This window comes from Corvus kubaryi, unplaced genomic scaffold (assembly GCF_017639235.1).
Source record: "Corvus kubaryi isolate FWS band 111438036 unplaced genomic scaffold, C.kubaryi_AGA036_p1.0 37398, whole genome shotgun sequence".
NCBI classification, from domain to species: Eukaryota; Metazoa; Chordata; class Aves; order Passeriformes; family Corvidae; genus Corvus; species Corvus kubaryi.
The window spans coordinates 1605061-1622485 of record NW_024581137.1 but is presented as its reverse complement, the minus strand read 5'-3'; the positions used below and the strand labels follow the sequence as shown (position 1 = coordinate 1622485).

Here is a 17425-nt window from a genome sequence, read left to right as displayed (position 1 = left end):
ATGTTCAGCCACTTCCTGGGAAGCAGTTGCTCTGGAAGGCAAACACTGTAAAATAATGAATGCCCCCCAGTCCTCCTCCCTCCCTTTTATATCTGAGCTGACATCATATGGTCGGGAATATACCTTTGGTTAATTTGGGTCAGCTATTTTAGCCTAGTTGTGTCCCCTCCCAGTATACTGCCCACTCACAGCCCACTTGATGGGAGGAGGGGAGGAGGGGAGGAGAGCATGTTAAAGAGACAGCACTGATGCTGTGCCAGTGCTGCTCAGCAGTAGACAAAACACTGGTGTGTTATCAACACCTTTCCAGCTACAAATGCAAAGCACAGCACTGTGAGGGCTGCTAAGGGAAAATGAGCTCCAGCTTAGCCAGAACAAATACACATGACCAGAAGGTAGAGAGATGTGATACTCCCTCTCTACTCTGCCCTCATGAGAGCCCACCTGGAGAGCTGTGCCCAGCTCTGGGACCCCCAGCACAAGAAAGGCATGCACCTGCTGGAGCAAGTCCAGGGGAGGGCCATGAATATGGTCGGTGGATGACCTCCCCCTGGAAATGTTCAAGGCCAGGTTGTATGTGGTTTTGAGCAACCTGGTCTAGTGGAAGATGTCCCTGCCCATGGCAGAGGGATTGAAACTTGATGAGCTTTCCAACCCAAACCAGTCTGTGATCCTATAAATCTACTCACTTGCATCTAGATACGTATATTCAGTATATCAATAGACTGCATCTTTATTTTAGGGTGATACTGGAGTCACTGGATCAATAGGCCCCAAAGGAGAAGCTGGCCCTATTGGGTCTCCTGGAAAACCTGGACCACCAGGACCTCCTGGGCCTCCTGGGCCCCCTGGACCTCCTGGACCACCAGGACTAAGCTACAGCTTGGGATTTGAGGTATTTTTCTATTCTGAAGTTTGTTGTAACTGTGGATATATTTCCTCCAGAGTAAAGACAGTGACCACCTGTATATTTCATGGGTGTTTAAGGCTGAATTGATAACAGAGTAACTTGTTCTAGATTGAAATTTGCATTGGAGTGCAAATACAGAGATACATGTTGGTCATTTCTGACCTCATGACCTGTTCTACTTAGAACAAAAATGTTCTATTAAAAATATAAAATTGCAGATGTTACTTTTTCTACTTCTGAGGATAATACCCTCATCGCTTAAAAATATGAGATTGGGCAAGCTCAAGATGAGTTTTACATATAATTTGAGAACTGCTCATTTGGATAATGTTGTCGGAGCGGAAAGTGGCTTTGCAGTAAAGAAAGGCAAGGGAAGAATGCCCAGGTTCAAGAACTAGAGCTGCTGCATTAACATCTTTGGGAAGAGAGGTCAAGAAATTATCAATATCAATATTCATATTTGTGTCTTCCCTTTTCTTTTTCCTTTTTTTCCGTGCATCTTTCAATTCTAATTTAGCTGTTTTGCACAGGAAAGTCTTTCCAAAGCTCTTTATGTCATGGGATATAATAAGGTTTGCACAGTAACACAGGGCAGTCTCATCAGAGAAGTAAAAATGTTTGACCAAAATTACTGGCCATCTGGAGAACTGCTGCAGTAAAGTGGTGGTGTTTAAAAGATACCAGTTTACTTGGCTGTTTCGCTTAATATCTACCCCATCTCTTCCGTATTTTTCTTTTCTTTACTCTACAGACACTTTTGAGGTGTCACAGACCACTAATGCTTGTTTAGAGACCTAATTTGCTTTCTGATGTCTGACTAAAAAATGTTGTACTATATACAAAACTGGTTAATAACCTCACTGATGTCAGTGAATTTCAATGGACAAAAAATATCTCAAGCAGCTCACAAGTTCTTAATTGCCCGTACTGAAATTGTTAGCAAGGAACAGCATGAAGTCTAAGCACACAAACCTCCTCTGCCTTATCTTTGGCACACTACAAAGGCTGGTACAGTCTCTCCCCTGAATAAATACCTACTAATCTCAGAATGAGTAAAGGACCACTGGCAAATCATATCTTCATCCCAGGCCTGGTCTGAGTTTTAGCCCAGAATGATGGCTTCTCTGACTTCCAGTCATCTTCTGTGACCTGTGAGGACCCATTCTTAAGAGATTCTCCACTTTTCCCTATTCACACTATTTGAGCAGAAGGCAACATGCCCCTATTATGTCAACAAAGAGTTGTCCTGAAATTAGGTGCGTAGGATCAAACTCTGCCACTTTTAATACTTAAGTCTCAGAGGAGCAAACTTAGCAGATGAGCAGGAGAGAGTGAAAACTAGGAGTCTCCTCTTTTATGGATGCATATGCAGAAAGATCTAACTGCAGTAACAGTATCTTGACTGGCTTCATCTTGAACTTTATCTAGTCCAAACAAAATTGGCATGAATGTCGTTTTCCTGAGAGGAATACTACTGTAAACAGGCTTGCTAGCTGCAGCTGATCTTTTGGATGCCCACCCCTGCCATCTGTTGAGGCAGCACCATGGTCTGCCAGTTTGTTAGGGTGACACTACCTTTTGGGTGGCAGTCTGTTTATTGCTGTAAGGCTGTTTCTGCAAAACACTTCTGTTAGCACTTGTTAGCATCTGTGATCAGCTATGTGCAAAAACCAAATGGCATGGTGTTTGCTGGCACTTATGCTTGCCAAAAGAACAGTTTGAGCTGCAGAAGGTACCTGGTAAACCCATTAAAAACATGCAGATGTCAAAAGAGATGATGTGTTATATAAAGCAGGCATCAAGCACTCTCTTAAAGGGAAAAACAGACTGGCACAGTGCAGTCAAGGGAAAGGACCCAGAAACACAGTTTGTGGTTTACCCTAAGCAGTGAGCGTTCGGTTAAAAAGGCCAAAGAGAATATGAGGAGATTTTCTGCTGGTATTTGATACACTCATTGCTGATGGAGGAGCAGAATGGAAGTCTGAATAACATTCAGTCAATCTCAGGTGAAGTGGCACAAATGGTCTTTTGCCTTGGTCCACCAAAAAGAAGGAACTGATTCCAGCTGTGCATTCCTTCTGCTTCTCTTACTCCTGTGGAGTTGGCAGAAATGGTTAGAAGAACAGGATCTATCTTTTGCAGTGGAGTAAGGTCAGCTGGTGTTTTCCATACCTTTGGTGAAAAGCTGTCATTCGATAGCAGCTGAAGGTCATCTAAATGGTGTCTCACCCTTTCCCTTTTCACCTTTTCCTGAGTGCATCACAACTGTGCTAAGCTGGGCCATTTCAAGTCACCAACGGGCAGGAAGCTAAGTAGGCCAGGAGTATGCATCCTCTAAACATGGTAAGCTGACACAAGGGCTTGTCATCACTAGGAGGCGGAGATTCTCCTTTGCTCCTGTTTCTTCTCCCATCTGCAGACATTCTTGGCACATGCCTGCCCTTCACACGCACTAAGATTCAGTATTCCATCAATTCTTCTGCAACCCAATACAATTTACTAAAATTTTAGAGAACACTTGTACCCCAAAAGTAACATATTTTCTGCCATTTTAGTCATCTAAAGGAAAGTGAGGGGATTCAACACATGACGCTGATGTTGCAAATGAAGGCTGTATGGCTGTGAGTAACAAAGTGAAAAAAAGAAAGATTAAGATTTTCCCTTTTCAGAAAAAGGAAACAATTAAGCCAGCACAGCTGCAACTAAAACTACAGCTTAAAGCAAATGGACAGTTCCTGGCTGGCATGGTTCATCCAGATGTTTTGAAGCACAGTCTGACAAGTTTAGACTAGGCACAAGCCAAGGGATAGGAACATGATAGGTGCTGGGGCTGAAACAACAATTAGGGCAGCCTGCAGTTTTATTTCTTGGCTGCTTTGGAATTGCTAGCTCCTGCTTCTGCCATGGATCTGGAATGTCATAGAACAATGAAAGCTGGAGGGAGGTTGCTGCTTTCTGTGTAGTTTCCTGTAAAACTATTAAAAAATCTCCATGGGAAATACGGAGGCTGCTCTCAAGGACTCCCACTACGCGGAGACTTGTTTCTGAAGCAGAGGTTAATGGAAATGGACAGTGGGCTGAAGCAGATGACCTATAATGAAAGTCTCAGGTAACTGAACTTGCTTAGTCTGGAGAACACTTAACCTTCATCTCTGGAATGTTCCGAGGCCTGAGGTTCCAAAGCCCTAAATGACCTGATTGTAATTCAGTGTTGACACCGCATTCGACAAGAAGATGGGGCAGGCAGCCTCTGAGAACCCTTTCAACATAATTAATTCTACAATTCGATGGTGGAAATTTTATTTCTCCTCAATTTCATTAAGCAGTATTTTAGGCAGGAGTTCAACATTCAGCTCTGAGAATTAGGAAGAACCTTTATTGGTGAAAAGTGATTGCTGCTCTTGACAAACTGTTTGCAAGTTCTCCCTGAAATAAATCAGTTCTGGTAACCCTTACTAGTCATTAGTGTTTCCGTAGCTGGGTGGCAGGTAAATGCTACACAGAAAAATACACTTAAAAGTGTGCTTAAACATAGTACATGCTGTTTCACTTCTGCCTGATGCCCTTCTGCCTGAAGTCCTGGAGCAATGGTGTCAAGTTGGCAAGACAGTAAAGACCAGAGTTTCTGTAAGGAAGACCAACATGTTTTTATCACATTTGAGCAGAGCCTATCACCAGGACATCATCCATTTGCCTCAGAAAAAAAGTTAATGAGAAAAGATAAAAATATTTGTGTTCAGTATGTTTCCAGTTTTTACAGAACTTCAGAAAACGGAGCAGTTAAAAAAAAAAAAAAAAAAAAAAAAACAAAAAACCCCAAAAGATAAATTCTTAAATTCTGTAGCATTTTGTCTTTTCCATTAGGATATGGAAGGATCAGGTAGCATTGACCTGTTAAGTGAATCGAGAATTTCCAGATCAAGGGGGCCAAAGGTAAGTGGGTGTTTTGGGGGAGGGGAAGTATAATTTGTTGTTTCGTTGTTTGGTTTGGTTTGGTTTGGGGTTTTTTTCAAAAAAAAGTTTCCTTCTTTCTGCTTTTTGGAAACATATAGCCCCAGTCAGCCATAGGTTGAAATGGATTCACTTGCCCTAGAATGTCATTACAATAACTGTGTCCTCCAAAGAATTGGAATGGTATTTCTCTGATACCTCATTAGCTAGTGATTTTTAGATTCTGCTCTGATATATTTTTGAAATATTAAAGGGTGAAATGAGGGTTTTCATGTTATTTAGCTCTCTATTTCTTCTTTCACCCTAATAGATTCCCTTCTCACTTACGAAGGTGAATCACACATACGAAGATGAAACTGAAATGTTATAGTTTGACAACCAAATATGTATAATCTGACATGCCACTTTTAAACTAAAAATTTGCTCCCAGTAGTATGGCAGCAATGTCACAGACAAAGGGATACTTTTTTCTTCATCACTGTGTCTCAGGAGATTTTTTGCTAGTGTGGGCCACTTAAATCAAGTAGAGAACGTGGGAATATAATGTATCAGTACCTACCAGATCATTTGGATTTATTGTCATTCTTAACAATAGAAGGAGCTCCAGTGGTTAGTCTGGCAACAAAAGGAGACAAAGGCATGATCCAGTAACTGCTTATGAGTCTCTGAGGGGCAACTATAAATATGATGAAGCCAAACTGTTCCTTGTAGTGCCAGATGGTGCAGCAAGGGACAGTGGTCACAATTTGCAGCTTGCGTTATTCAGGCTAAGCCTTAGGAGAAGGCTGTTCACTAGGAGGCTGGTGCAGGACTAGGGCAATTTGCCCAGGGAGGTTGCAGAAGATCTGATCTTGAAGTTACCAAGACTTTGCTGGACAGAGACATGACTGACCTGATCTGAAGCTGGTGACAGTTCCGCTTCAGGGGATGATTGGATTTGATAGCCTCCACAGGCCTGTGGAAGCCTGTGTCTGTGATTCCATGAATCATCAGAAACCAACTGAACCCTGGAGATAGGAGTGACTTTGAGCGGCTCTTTACTGTGTTGGCTTAAAGTACTAGTAATTGTGAGTCACTGAAGTTACAGCTGGTAGCTTAGAGAACTTTGCTTCCTCTTACGTATTTTCCTAGATATTAAAAATAGCACAAAAATACAGTTACAAAAATAAGTATTGAATCTGTTAGCTGAAACAAGGAGGTGTCCAAAACCAGGGCTGGAATAGCAGATTCTGACCTGCCTTAGTCACAGCCTTACTCACATTTGGTTTTGTAACAGGCATTGTTTCCAAATCACTCAGCTATAAATATTTTTAAAATGTCTTGTTGCACTTGAATAAAATTTTCCTGTTACTGCTTAATTATTCTGCAAAGCCTGAGTCAGTAAAGAGGGTAGATGAGAAAAAGAAGATAAGAAAAACAAGAATTTTGCAGTGATTATGAAATTGCTTTTACATAGTTACTGGTACTGCGTTATGGGCCCTTTACACCTTATCACAACCCCAGAGTACCCAATGGTGTTTAGGTGAAAACAGAGTATCTGCTTCTAAGGGGGCTGAAACTCAAAACAGCTGCTAGGAAATAAATTACTTTTGTTGGCACCATCTTTGTTAAGATTCTTGTTAATCTTTAATCAGAAAGTAGTGGTTGTGTTTTGAAGTAGAAATATCAGATTTATTTTTTCTGATGACTTCAGCTCTCATTTCCAAGGTTTCTATTCTTTTTCTTCCACAGATCGGTGTAAAGTTTCATTGGTGTTTTCTCATTATTTAGCATTACCATTTATTAGTGCCTTCATATTCCAGATAAAGACAATTCAATCACTTTGTTGAATTCCTTTCTCTTCCATTCAGCTTTCTAAAATGACCCATAATAAACTGCTGTCGATTTCACCATCAAAGAGTCATAATTGTACTTTACAACTGATGCCACCATATAGAGATGAGAGGAATTCGAATTTCCAAACATTTTTTGAAATAACAATTTGGGACACTGCTTTTAATCCTAGCAAGACTGTGTTGCCTCTAAATGGTAGCATATCTTAATTTTAGCCAAGAAAGCAAATTCAAAAAATTATAAGCAGTTGAAAGCAATCCCCTGCAAAAAACGCACTTGGATAAATTTATTTCTAATATTTTCTAAAAGTATGTATAGTATGCACTGACAGCACTAAAGTTGTCTTTGTAAGCAAAAGAAATCTTTAGACCTTTCCATGATAACATAGAGCAAGGCAGTATTTAACAGAACAACAACCCTAAAACAATGCTTACATTTTATTGCTGTTATATTACAGGTCTCCAGCATTGTTTTTGTAACAGTTGTGGTCGTAAATTAAATTTTTGTTCTGAAAAAAATTTCCTTTGAAATGCCATGTGGATTTACCAGTAAATCCAGTGTATTTTTACAGGGTTCTGCAGGAAGATGTGGATAGCATGGACCATTAGGACCAAAAGTAAAAACACTTGAAAGCTAGCCTATATTGCTTTGGCATATATTTTTTTGTAATTTTTTATTTCTATATTCCCAGAATTTGCCTGAACATAACAGCTTTCATTTAAGAGTCATGTACTGATTAAGTGTGGGACAAATTTTGTTCCCATTCACATTGGGTATCTATCCAGAATGTGTATAATCAGAATTATTTCACACCCAACAAGAGCAGTAAGTAAATACTAACTGGGCTGTTACATTTCATGGCATCTTTGCTAATTTTTTTTAGGACATTTGGTGATTTCTCTTTGTTGCTCGTTCATACACCAAGAGGTTACATATATGCTGTTGAAAGAGAAATCTGCATGAGGAGGCCTTCTAATCCCAGAAAGTGATAGGAAAACATTCTGGAAGGTGCTGGAGGAAGAGGGGAGGAGCAATAACTACTTTGTCTTGGTTTTTATTTGAGCTCAGAAGTGACTGAATTTTTCCACTTTGATGCTGCTACTGGTTGTGTAGCCCATGAGGAAAAAATGGAGAGATGAAACATCCCAGAAGAAAAGGGCAGATTTGCAGAATAGGTCCTTAGACAGGAAGAGATTTTTCCTATTCCTACATCAAGTACCACTCAGATTAGTAGTACAGCATGACAACACCTTAAATGGGAAGTTAAAGAAATTCAAATTCTTCATTGTCCTGGGAAATAACAATAGCATTGAAAGAGAAGGAAGTGGAAGATGAGAAGTGGCGGTCTCCATCCTCTCCCCATGAAATTTTCACCTGAACTGACACCCAGGATTAATCACTGACTGCCCATTGCCAGCAATAACTGCATGCACCTGATTCATAGGACAACAGCCACCAAAGATCTGGCCAGCCCCCTCTGTCTAGAGTCTGTAGAGCTCAGCTTCTAGGGCCAAAAAAAGTCCTTCCATTGGGTACTACTCCTGTTAATGCTGGATGACATTACTCATGAGCGAAAAAAATGGCGATTTGCACAACACATGTTGGTGAGTGATACTGCAGTGGACTGGCAAGAATAGATGTGCTCTCACAAGATGCTGCTCTGTGCACAGGAGTAGGTGTCCAGTCTCTACACTCAAAATACATTTTTTGTTAAGAACTTATTCTCTGCCCTTAGCCAGAAATTTTGTTTCAAAGAAATGCTGCTTCACAAAGATTTCAGAAATTGAGGTAGCATGATTCCTAGGATTTAGGAACTGGGCTGGAGCAGAAAAGATAGTCATAAACCTAGGCCAAGAGACTTCACCATCACCACGGTTTAATCATTAGTCATTCCCCAAGATACAGGAGAAACAGAAAGCAACATGCTACTGCCTGACATCTTACAAAACCAGGTACACTACAGCAAAATTAATATAAAGTGGTTATAATACACTATCATTCTCATGGGGATGAATTTTACACCCACTTTTCATGATTATAAATGACTTCACTAGGCAACAGTGGCAAAATACAACAACCACCCACTTCCCAAAACCAAGAGCTAATGCATCATGAGGAGTTGAAGGTATAGTTCTGTTTCATGCATCCTTCCTTCATCCTTCAAATACCCCAGACAAGTACAGCTGTCAGAGAAGACCAGCTATGACAAATTTTCTCTCTTATAAGTAAGCATGGATCCAAATTCTGCTTTTGCTTTTGTTATTATGAAAAGCTTTTCTCATTAAAAAACAGTCTACAGTCTTCACACACTCTTGAGTATAAGAACTCCCAAAAAGCAGTAAGCATAACATTTGAGGCAATGACTGATTTGTTCCAGTTTATATTCTCTAACTCCAGTGAAATAAACTAAATTGGATGTTCTCTGTCTGTTACAAAATCAAAGAACTCTGTCTATTTAGTGCTAAAATCCTGCAGAATCAGTCCCGAAGGTGGAACAGTGCAGTGTTCATTATTTTGCTTTGGTTTGACGCAGTGCCTGGGTAGGTGGAGAGAGCAGCAGTGTGGGGGGACAGCGTTAGCTGTTCTGGACAAAGATGGTGAGTCCTTTGTGGAGGTACGAGGTCATGGCTGTGTTGGTAGATCTGGGGAACATTACCATGTGCTGATTTCAGACATCAAAATGAGGGTTCAGGCGTGTGGCTTGGTCGATGCTCAGCAAAAATAATTAGTCATGACCACAAGCTCTTTAGATGTGGGTGGGAACCGGGTGGTTAAAATTCCAGAATCAAATTACAAATGTATGCCAAGCATCACTTTACCAAAATGTACCTTGTTTTTACTGATCATTTTACTCCATTTGGATCCTTTGTTTTTAATCAAAGTAACATACATGTTTAAAATCCTTGCAGTTACTGCTCACTTTAATATTTGAGCCCTACTGTGTCTCTGTTTCAGGGAGAAAGAGGCAACATAGGTGCACCAGGTTCAAAGGTGGGAAGCTTATTTAACCTGATCTAAAATCTCAGTTGTTTCTTTCCTCAATTTCCTTTCATCTCTTAATGCACTTAGGGGATAATGAACATTTCTTGCTCTGTCAGCGTATTAAAGCTCAGGATGGCTTCTCTGGGAAAACAAACCCCTTTCTCTGGTGAATTATGAGTATCAGGAGCCAGTGTAACCTGGTGCTTAAGACTTCTGCTTAGAATGTGGTTAAAATTGCATCTAAAAGGTGCTTGTCTTGGAAGGTGTCTTGTGAGGCCCTTTACATTTTCACCAGAACAAAAATGAAAATCAGCAAAGCTTAGACAGAAAACTAAGTTCCACATGCCCCCTACTCCTTCATATGGTGGTGTGGAGCTATCACCCCACACCAGTGTGCCCCACCCATGACACAGGTCTGTGCTACAGTAGCAGGCTCATGTCAATCGTTTTCCCTGTCTATTCTGCTTTGAACTTCTCCTGGAGCCCACCCCAAAACTCCAGTTTGGGTCTGTGCTGCTCCTTGCTGGTCGCTGTCTGACCTGGGTGTCTTTTGCAGGCATAAGCCAGCAGAGAGCGCTGATGTGACTCATAGAAAAAAAATAAAATAAAATAAAATAAAATAAAATAAAATAAAATAAAATAAAATAAAATAAAATAAAATAAAATAAAATATCCTTCCCCTGCATTTGGGACGGCACTGAAATCAAAACTTGGTCTAAGAAACAAGATAAATGCAGTTATGCTTGCTGAGTATTTACAAGAATATTATCACAGTCTTCTAGCAGCATCTGCTTGTTTATTTTTAAAAAATACCAACAATGTAACAGGACTTTACTTGCCATAAATTCCATCTGCTGTACATATTTTGAGTGTTGTCATTTCACATAGATATTTGTCAGCATGATAATTAAAGCTGATGCATTGACACACAGGACAGTAGTTTAACTCTTCTTAATCAGTTTGATACAATAGAATATTTTCTTTATTATTATGACTACATGCCCTTTCTTCTGAGGTCCTTTTTCTAGTAATTATTGTTGTTTTATGTGATAGATGCATTTGAAATACGTGTATATTTTAAGTGGAATTACTACAGGGCTATTTAAAAAATAAGAAAAACAAGCAATTTATCTCTTTAGCCCTCAGACTAAAAAAGATCTTTGTCTTCTTGTATTTGAGCAATGAGCTACATTCTTAAAATATGGAGGGACTTAGAAATAAGGACATCTCTGGATACATTAGTTGCAATAAAACATCTTACCTATCCTGGATCTTTTTGTCCCATTTAAATTTCGTTAGGAAAATTAACGGGAAAAATTATTCAGCATTTGCAATGGTAGGAAGCTGTCCTGCAAGTACCAACATGCCTGAAATGACAACATTCTGTTGCAGAAATGCTGTTGGTCTGAGGTTATTTCCTCTGCCCATTTACCTTTGCTGCAGATAAATACTTATAATTTTCCACAAGCACTTGAGAGACTTATGTCCCAAGTACCACTTTTTGCTTAAATTCCATTAGCATTCAGACACCTTTTATCCTGCTTATAAAATTGTTTATGAAATGAAGAATAAAGTACTTCAGAAATCATACTTTATTCCTGACCCACATGCTTCACACATCACCGACAAAAACCAAAAAAAGCAGTGAGAATATCCTTTCTTAATGAAGTAGACACATTAAATCTCATGTGGTGGTACTATCTACTGCTAAAACCCAAAAATATTTTCTTGAAGCAGAGCAAAAAGCTAGAAACAAAACAGTATTTTCCAAAAAACAAAACAAAACAAAAAAACCCAAGCAAATTAAAAAAAACCCCTCAAAGCCAAACAAGAAAAACCCCACACAAAACAAAACAAACACCAAACAACCCCACCAAAAAAACAAGCTAACAAACAAATAAACAGCCCCACTCTTAAAACAAAACAAGAGTAATTGGTCCCTTGGATGAATCATTAGGCTGCTCTGTGTCATTTCCTTTGCTCTTTCATATGACACAGAGAAAAACAGATGCAAAAAGTGTATCTCGCTGTTTATCTGGTCCTTTAAGAATTTAGAGCCTTCTTTTATCCATTTTTCTCAGGGAAAACTGCATTATCATTATGTTTTTCACATAGAACAGAGTAGCTGTCAGATTCCAGCAGTCATATACAGTCCTGTATTAAACTACAGCAGGGGGTGTTTTCTGCCCCACATACTGACTCCTGTCTGCATCCAATGCCAATGTCTACATCCCTCCTCTTCCTCCAGCTTGAGAGTCACTTAACTAAAGGGTGGAAATAACTCACCAAATGTATTTTGGGGGGAAGCAACGAAATTCACCCTTTTGCTAAGCAGGGGTGGAAGCAGTGAAGAACGATTGAAGCTGCATTAAAAAAACCTGTAAGCCTGCTCTGGAGAGGGGGAAAGAGAGGAAGGAATGGAGAGAGCAGGTGACTAATGAGATAATTAGCCTCCCCCAAACCTGCCCACCAGCCTGTTCAGAACTGTGTCATGTCCCTCCCCAGTGGCAGCCTCCTGCTTGTATGAAACTGAATGCAGTTTAGAGAGCATGACAGTATGTTTGTTGTATATTATTGTTGTATTTATTGTTGCAGGGGATGCCAGGCACAGATGGGAAACCAGGTTTTCCTGGCATTGCTGGGCACCCCGGAGAAATGGTGAGTAGGGTTACCATAATCTGTGATCACCTAACACACACTGGCTCCCAAACCGACCTCTTAAAGATCCATAGGAGCCCTACCAGTACTTGCTAGCAGAGTGTGAAGAGCTGGGGCTGTGTTTGTCCTGCTTAACCTGGAGCAGCTACCTCAGACGCCGAACACAGGAGCAGGGTGTCCCTTGCCCACGCCTCCCTCATCAGTCAGAAGAGATACAGGCATCTCCAGAGGCTGGTTCTGATCCCTCAATGCTCCCTCTGCTTTTAATTATTCAGAAATCAGCTCTGCCTTTAATTAGAGGAAAGCCAGCAGTCTCATAGGTGATTTTAATGTATTTCTTGTGCTTAAGACCCTCGAGGATTACAGCGTGATTTCCTTGGGAAGTCCCGCGGCTTGTCCCCTGGCGCCTTCCTCTCACTTGTGCCAGACAAACTGTCTGCATTTCCAGCACAGGGAGTTCTACAGAGGGGCTAATCAAGCTTAGCAATAAGCTGCCTGAAAGATGACAGCTTAGCTCCCCTGTCTTCTCCTATCTGGTCCCCTGGGAAATCCCAGGCACAACTGTGCTGGAAGAAGACAGCACAGCCAGGGATGGCTGATTCCAGTGCAGTGAAAGAAAGGTTCACTGAATTAATTCCCAGCTAATGAAGTGGTTTGGGTCCATTTGCTTCTAGTCGTCTGTGAACTCTGTCAAAAGTTCTGGGAAATACTTTTAAACATCAAATCCTCAAAAGATCTGAGCTGAAATGAGTTGGCCCCATGTGTCTTTTGAGAGAGCTGGGGATTGATCATTCTGTACGTGTGAGTCACTGCTGTGCTTTTTGTGAAGCAAGGGAGAGCAAATTTCACCATTTCCCGTTTTAAATCACTTATGTTCATTTTTTTTATCACCTCCAGGGTCCAAAAGGGGAGAAGGGTGACCCAGGACCTCAGGTGAGATTGTGTGGATTTCATTCTTTTCGAAAAACCTATGTGAAATGTAGCACTTAGTATATGGGTTCTCCACATGCAATGCTTTTGAAACAGGGTGAACCAGGACAGGACGGGAACAGTATTGTGGGACCACCTGGACCGCCAGGACCGCCAGGACCAGTCATAGCAATACCTGAGGTGAGTGTGTACATCAAGCAGTGACGTCTGTTACTCCCTTAATAGAGAAGAGGTCACAAGTGGTTAACACACTGGCAAGTCTCCTGCTCATATTCAAGTCATAAGTCTACTCCTCAAAACAAAAGAGTATCAGTATGTCTCTGCATCAAATGGATTAGTTTTGAAAATATTACATTGGAAGAAAGAGGGTAAAATCTTACCTACAAGAATTATGAGGTCATATTGAGCACCTCGCACAAGCTCTTTAGGTGACTCTGCAGGAGCTGTGAACATCAAATAAAAAATCAACAGAGAAATACAAAACTGGGGATATTTTACAAAGCAGAGCACCCAAGGCACAGCAGTATGTGGGGGAGAGACATGTTTCCTGACAGTTGTCCACAAACCAGAGCACTGACCCCTTTGTGGAAGCAACAAAGGGTAAAATACTAGAGACTCATAAAAACTCTACAGTATGCTTTAGATGCAGGTATATTTTCAGTTAGTTTTGCTGTGTATACATCAGCCTTTGCAGAAGCAGTACTATTTGCAGTAATGAAGGCTGGAGATTAGGATGAATCCCGCTTGGAGCTGACAACAGAAATCCTAGTAGTTGGCCTGGTATGACATTCAGATCTGGAGGAACTGTGAGTGGCTGCAGGAAACTTCACCTCTGAGAGCTGGAGGTGCCTAAAACAGCCAGACTCATCCAAAGGAATGCATATAAGGGCAATAAGGAGTGTTTTGTAATTGTAAGAAGAGAAAATGCCCAGCTGAGAAATCTGTTAGGGGGAGGTTGGCACCATCATTATCACAAAGCTGAACTATATATAACCTTTTTTGACTGAAATAACTAGGCTTTCACTTACGCTTCTGCTACTGATAGCAAATATAGCATTAATTGGCATCCCATAGGCCACATCACGCATCCCAACAGAAGTGGTTTTTTCTTTACTGAATTTACTGGGAATCCATGTAGAATACTAGGATCTTGGATCCTGAGTCTTAGATGAGCAGAATTATAGATTCACAGAAATGCTGGCTCAGTGAAGATCTTGTTCAAAGTCCTGCTCATAGTGGGACTGTCAGCAGCTCTACACTTTAATACAATTCTGTTGGAGTTTCTGGGGAACTGCTCAATAGCTGTGATAGAAATGCTGATGTAAAACTCATGTCCTTTCTCACAACCCTGCCACGGTGCCACGGTGGTGCCTTAACTCATATCAGTGACTAAACAGCTCTGTTTGCAGTAAAAATGAACCTTAACGTGTTGCTCCATAGCTCATTAATACTTGCAAAAAATACCATGAGAGCATCAGAGGGAGGTCAGTATATACAAGGAATATAAAAAGACTATTGAAGCTGACATAAACTAACTTTTTGCTGGAAACTTGTTTGCTGGAGACAGCATGGCTCCCTACATGCCCTAGTCATTGTCCTCACACCTGTCTAGCACATAGCTGTGTCTGAAGAAACCTAAATTGCATCCTCTGAATCCTCCAGATCCCTGTATGAACCACTTTTACCATGTATTACAGAAATATATAGAGCCTAGTAGAAGCTGTATTGCATCAGGTGTATTACAAATCCATACAGAAACCCATTTCCTTCTCTAAGTGTTTTCAGGTTTTAGAAGTAAGCTCTCTTAAAAAATTGAGAGCATAGTATGTGTGGCTTTATACACATTTGTGGTGTAGGTGTTCTGGGGAGGTACAGCAAGAGCTGTCAAATCCTCTGTATTGTTAATCAGAAGATTTCTCTGAGGACTTGGTGTACTGGATTTTGATACAGTTAGTTAAACCTGTGTGGAAGTATATGTCACTGTGTATGACATTGAATTCTTCCTATCTCACAAATGTTTGTGTAACAGGACATTTGCTTGCAATACATTTGCTGAGATAGACATTAAATTATCCAAGTGCATTTTGTTGACTCAGTCTCTCATCTTTCATAGTAAGCTTCAAATATGGAAAAGAACTATTGCAAGCAGACCTATCAATTGCAGTTGGAATTGCAGAACTAAAATAAATAACACTGCCACCTGTTGTAATGTGGATATTGGCTTGATGTGGGCAGAGCAGCAGAGATCAGTGATCTGAATGAACCACAGGGCACTTAGAGAGATCACTCCCCAGGTCAGGGTCATTTAATTCATTCATTTAACTGTTACGTAGCCAAGGACTTCTTGGGCTACAGAAGTGCAGTTGACTGATCCATCAGAGCTAGAAGGAAGTTTTCTTAGGAAGGGCTCTGTGGCTACAACTAAACAGACTTTAAAATAAATTTTTGATGAAAATAAAAGCAAATACAGAGTTAGTGCAGTTTCAGCACTGTTGAAATATTTAGACCTGACATGAACAGCTGTGGCTTAGGGCCAGGTCTCTCCAGTATCTGGCCCATAGCACATTGATCGAGCTGCACTGAAAAGTGGACCTTGGTTTTCTTCTCATTTAACCTGGTCCCTATGTCAATGGAGGGGATTTGGTTCCTTCAAGAACCATTTCTCATACCATGAAAATACATGTTAGGTTAAAACTGAGGTCTGCCGTGGAACCTATCCATTTCCAGACTTCTGCAGTTCCTGCCAGCACTGTGGGTCTCAGAGACTTGCTGTCCTTGCTGCCTGCTCTGCTGCCTCCTGTGATTGATCAGGAAGTCTGCTCCTGTTTAAAAAAAAACAGTGTCCCTCTGCTGCTGTTTGATATTCCAAAACACTAAAATCAATATTTCTCATCCTATATTGGCTATTTCACTCTTTTGGAGCATAGTTGCTGATACTTGGTGCATTTTCATGAATGGAATCACAATAACCGAAAAACCGTAATATTTGTTGCTATGATTTTATCGCACAAATTTAGTTGGGTACAGTACAGAAGTAATTTTGAATAGACAAATGTTATTGGATTTAAATTTCAAATTTTTAAACCTTTATCTTTGGCTGCCACTACACACCCCTAGTTTGGGTACAAGAAACAAAAGTCACAATGAAAGGTTGATGGTGAGGGTGTAAAGGAAATGTCAAAAGATTTTGTTCACTCTGTTCTTTCTATAGTTCTAACAAGGCCATATTCATGCTTTTTGGATGCAGAGCTGAAGGTTTACTTAGAAACCAACCCAGACAATTATCCTAAAACACAGCAGTGAAGAAAATATGGAAAATAGTGTTGTCCTTACTATTGTAGTCAGCACTTTCTGAACTAATTCAATGTGTTAAAGAATTATATTGCTGGATTTTTGTTACTAAACCTGTTTGCACACCCAAACCCAAAGATAAATATTTATACACCTGGATGAGGTTGTGAAGAGTGCAATCTTTTCCTCTAATCGTCACTCTTCTACCTTTTGTTTTCAAATCTTCTTCAGCCTTATGTACAGTTTTCTGACTTCCAACCACGATTTCCATTTGCAGATCAACTGTATGTATAAAATATACAATGTGCCTGATCCCAGACTCAGCAAAGCCTTTGGGATTCTTTTCACTGACTTCAATATTGGTTGGATTGAGCCCAAAAGCAATGAATACTGAGTGATTCCACAATGAAAAGACCATGTAAACCCAGGACTCCTGGACTTCTGCCACCAGATAAAGCAGAACAATTGCAGCAGCAGGACTCTTATTACTGCCATTAATGTAGCAGCCTATGTCCTGTTCCTTTCCTGGGCCATGTAGAACTGGAAATAGAGTGGGACCAAGAGCATCGTACTACCCCTGAAGAGTAGCAGAGTTCATGCAGCCTGGAAAGTGGGGTGCTGCCTGTAGGATCTAAACTCTATTTTTACTTGACATTTTTTCCAGTGGTTTTTGTAGAACATGAGGACAAGGAGAAGGAGCAGAAAGAAGCACCCAGTACAAGCAGCAAGCTTTAGCTGTATGAATTATGCAACATGACCTCAAAGTACAGAAAGCTGACCGTATACTGCTGTGCTCAGACGACATAGGATAGGATAGGATAGGATAGGATAGGATAGGATAGGATAGGATAGGATAGGATAGGATAGGAT

At 40.5% G+C, this 17425-nt stretch overlaps 1 protein-coding gene across 3 annotated transcripts in view; it reads left to right on the top strand.

Moving 5' to 3' along the window:
* The window catches only part of COL15A1 (collagen type XV alpha 1 chain), a 117929-nt gene that overhangs the window by 62949 nt on the left and 37555 nt on the right, over positions 1-17425 (top strand). For 2 of the 3 annotated variants that reach the window (XM_042043415.1, XM_042043412.1), the window contains exons 16-21: positions 743-895; positions 4775-4843; positions 9650-9685; positions 12272-12334; positions 13232-13267; positions 13361-13444. In XM_042043415.1, coding sequence (XP_041899349.1) covers positions 743-895; positions 4775-4843; positions 9650-9685; positions 12272-12334; positions 13232-13267; positions 13361-13444 — 441 coding nt within the window. The remainder of the gene's footprint in view (positions 1-742; positions 896-4774; positions 4844-9649; positions 9686-12271; positions 12335-13231; positions 13268-13360; positions 13445-17425) is intronic. The other variant, XM_042043413.1, reaches the window with a different exon arrangement.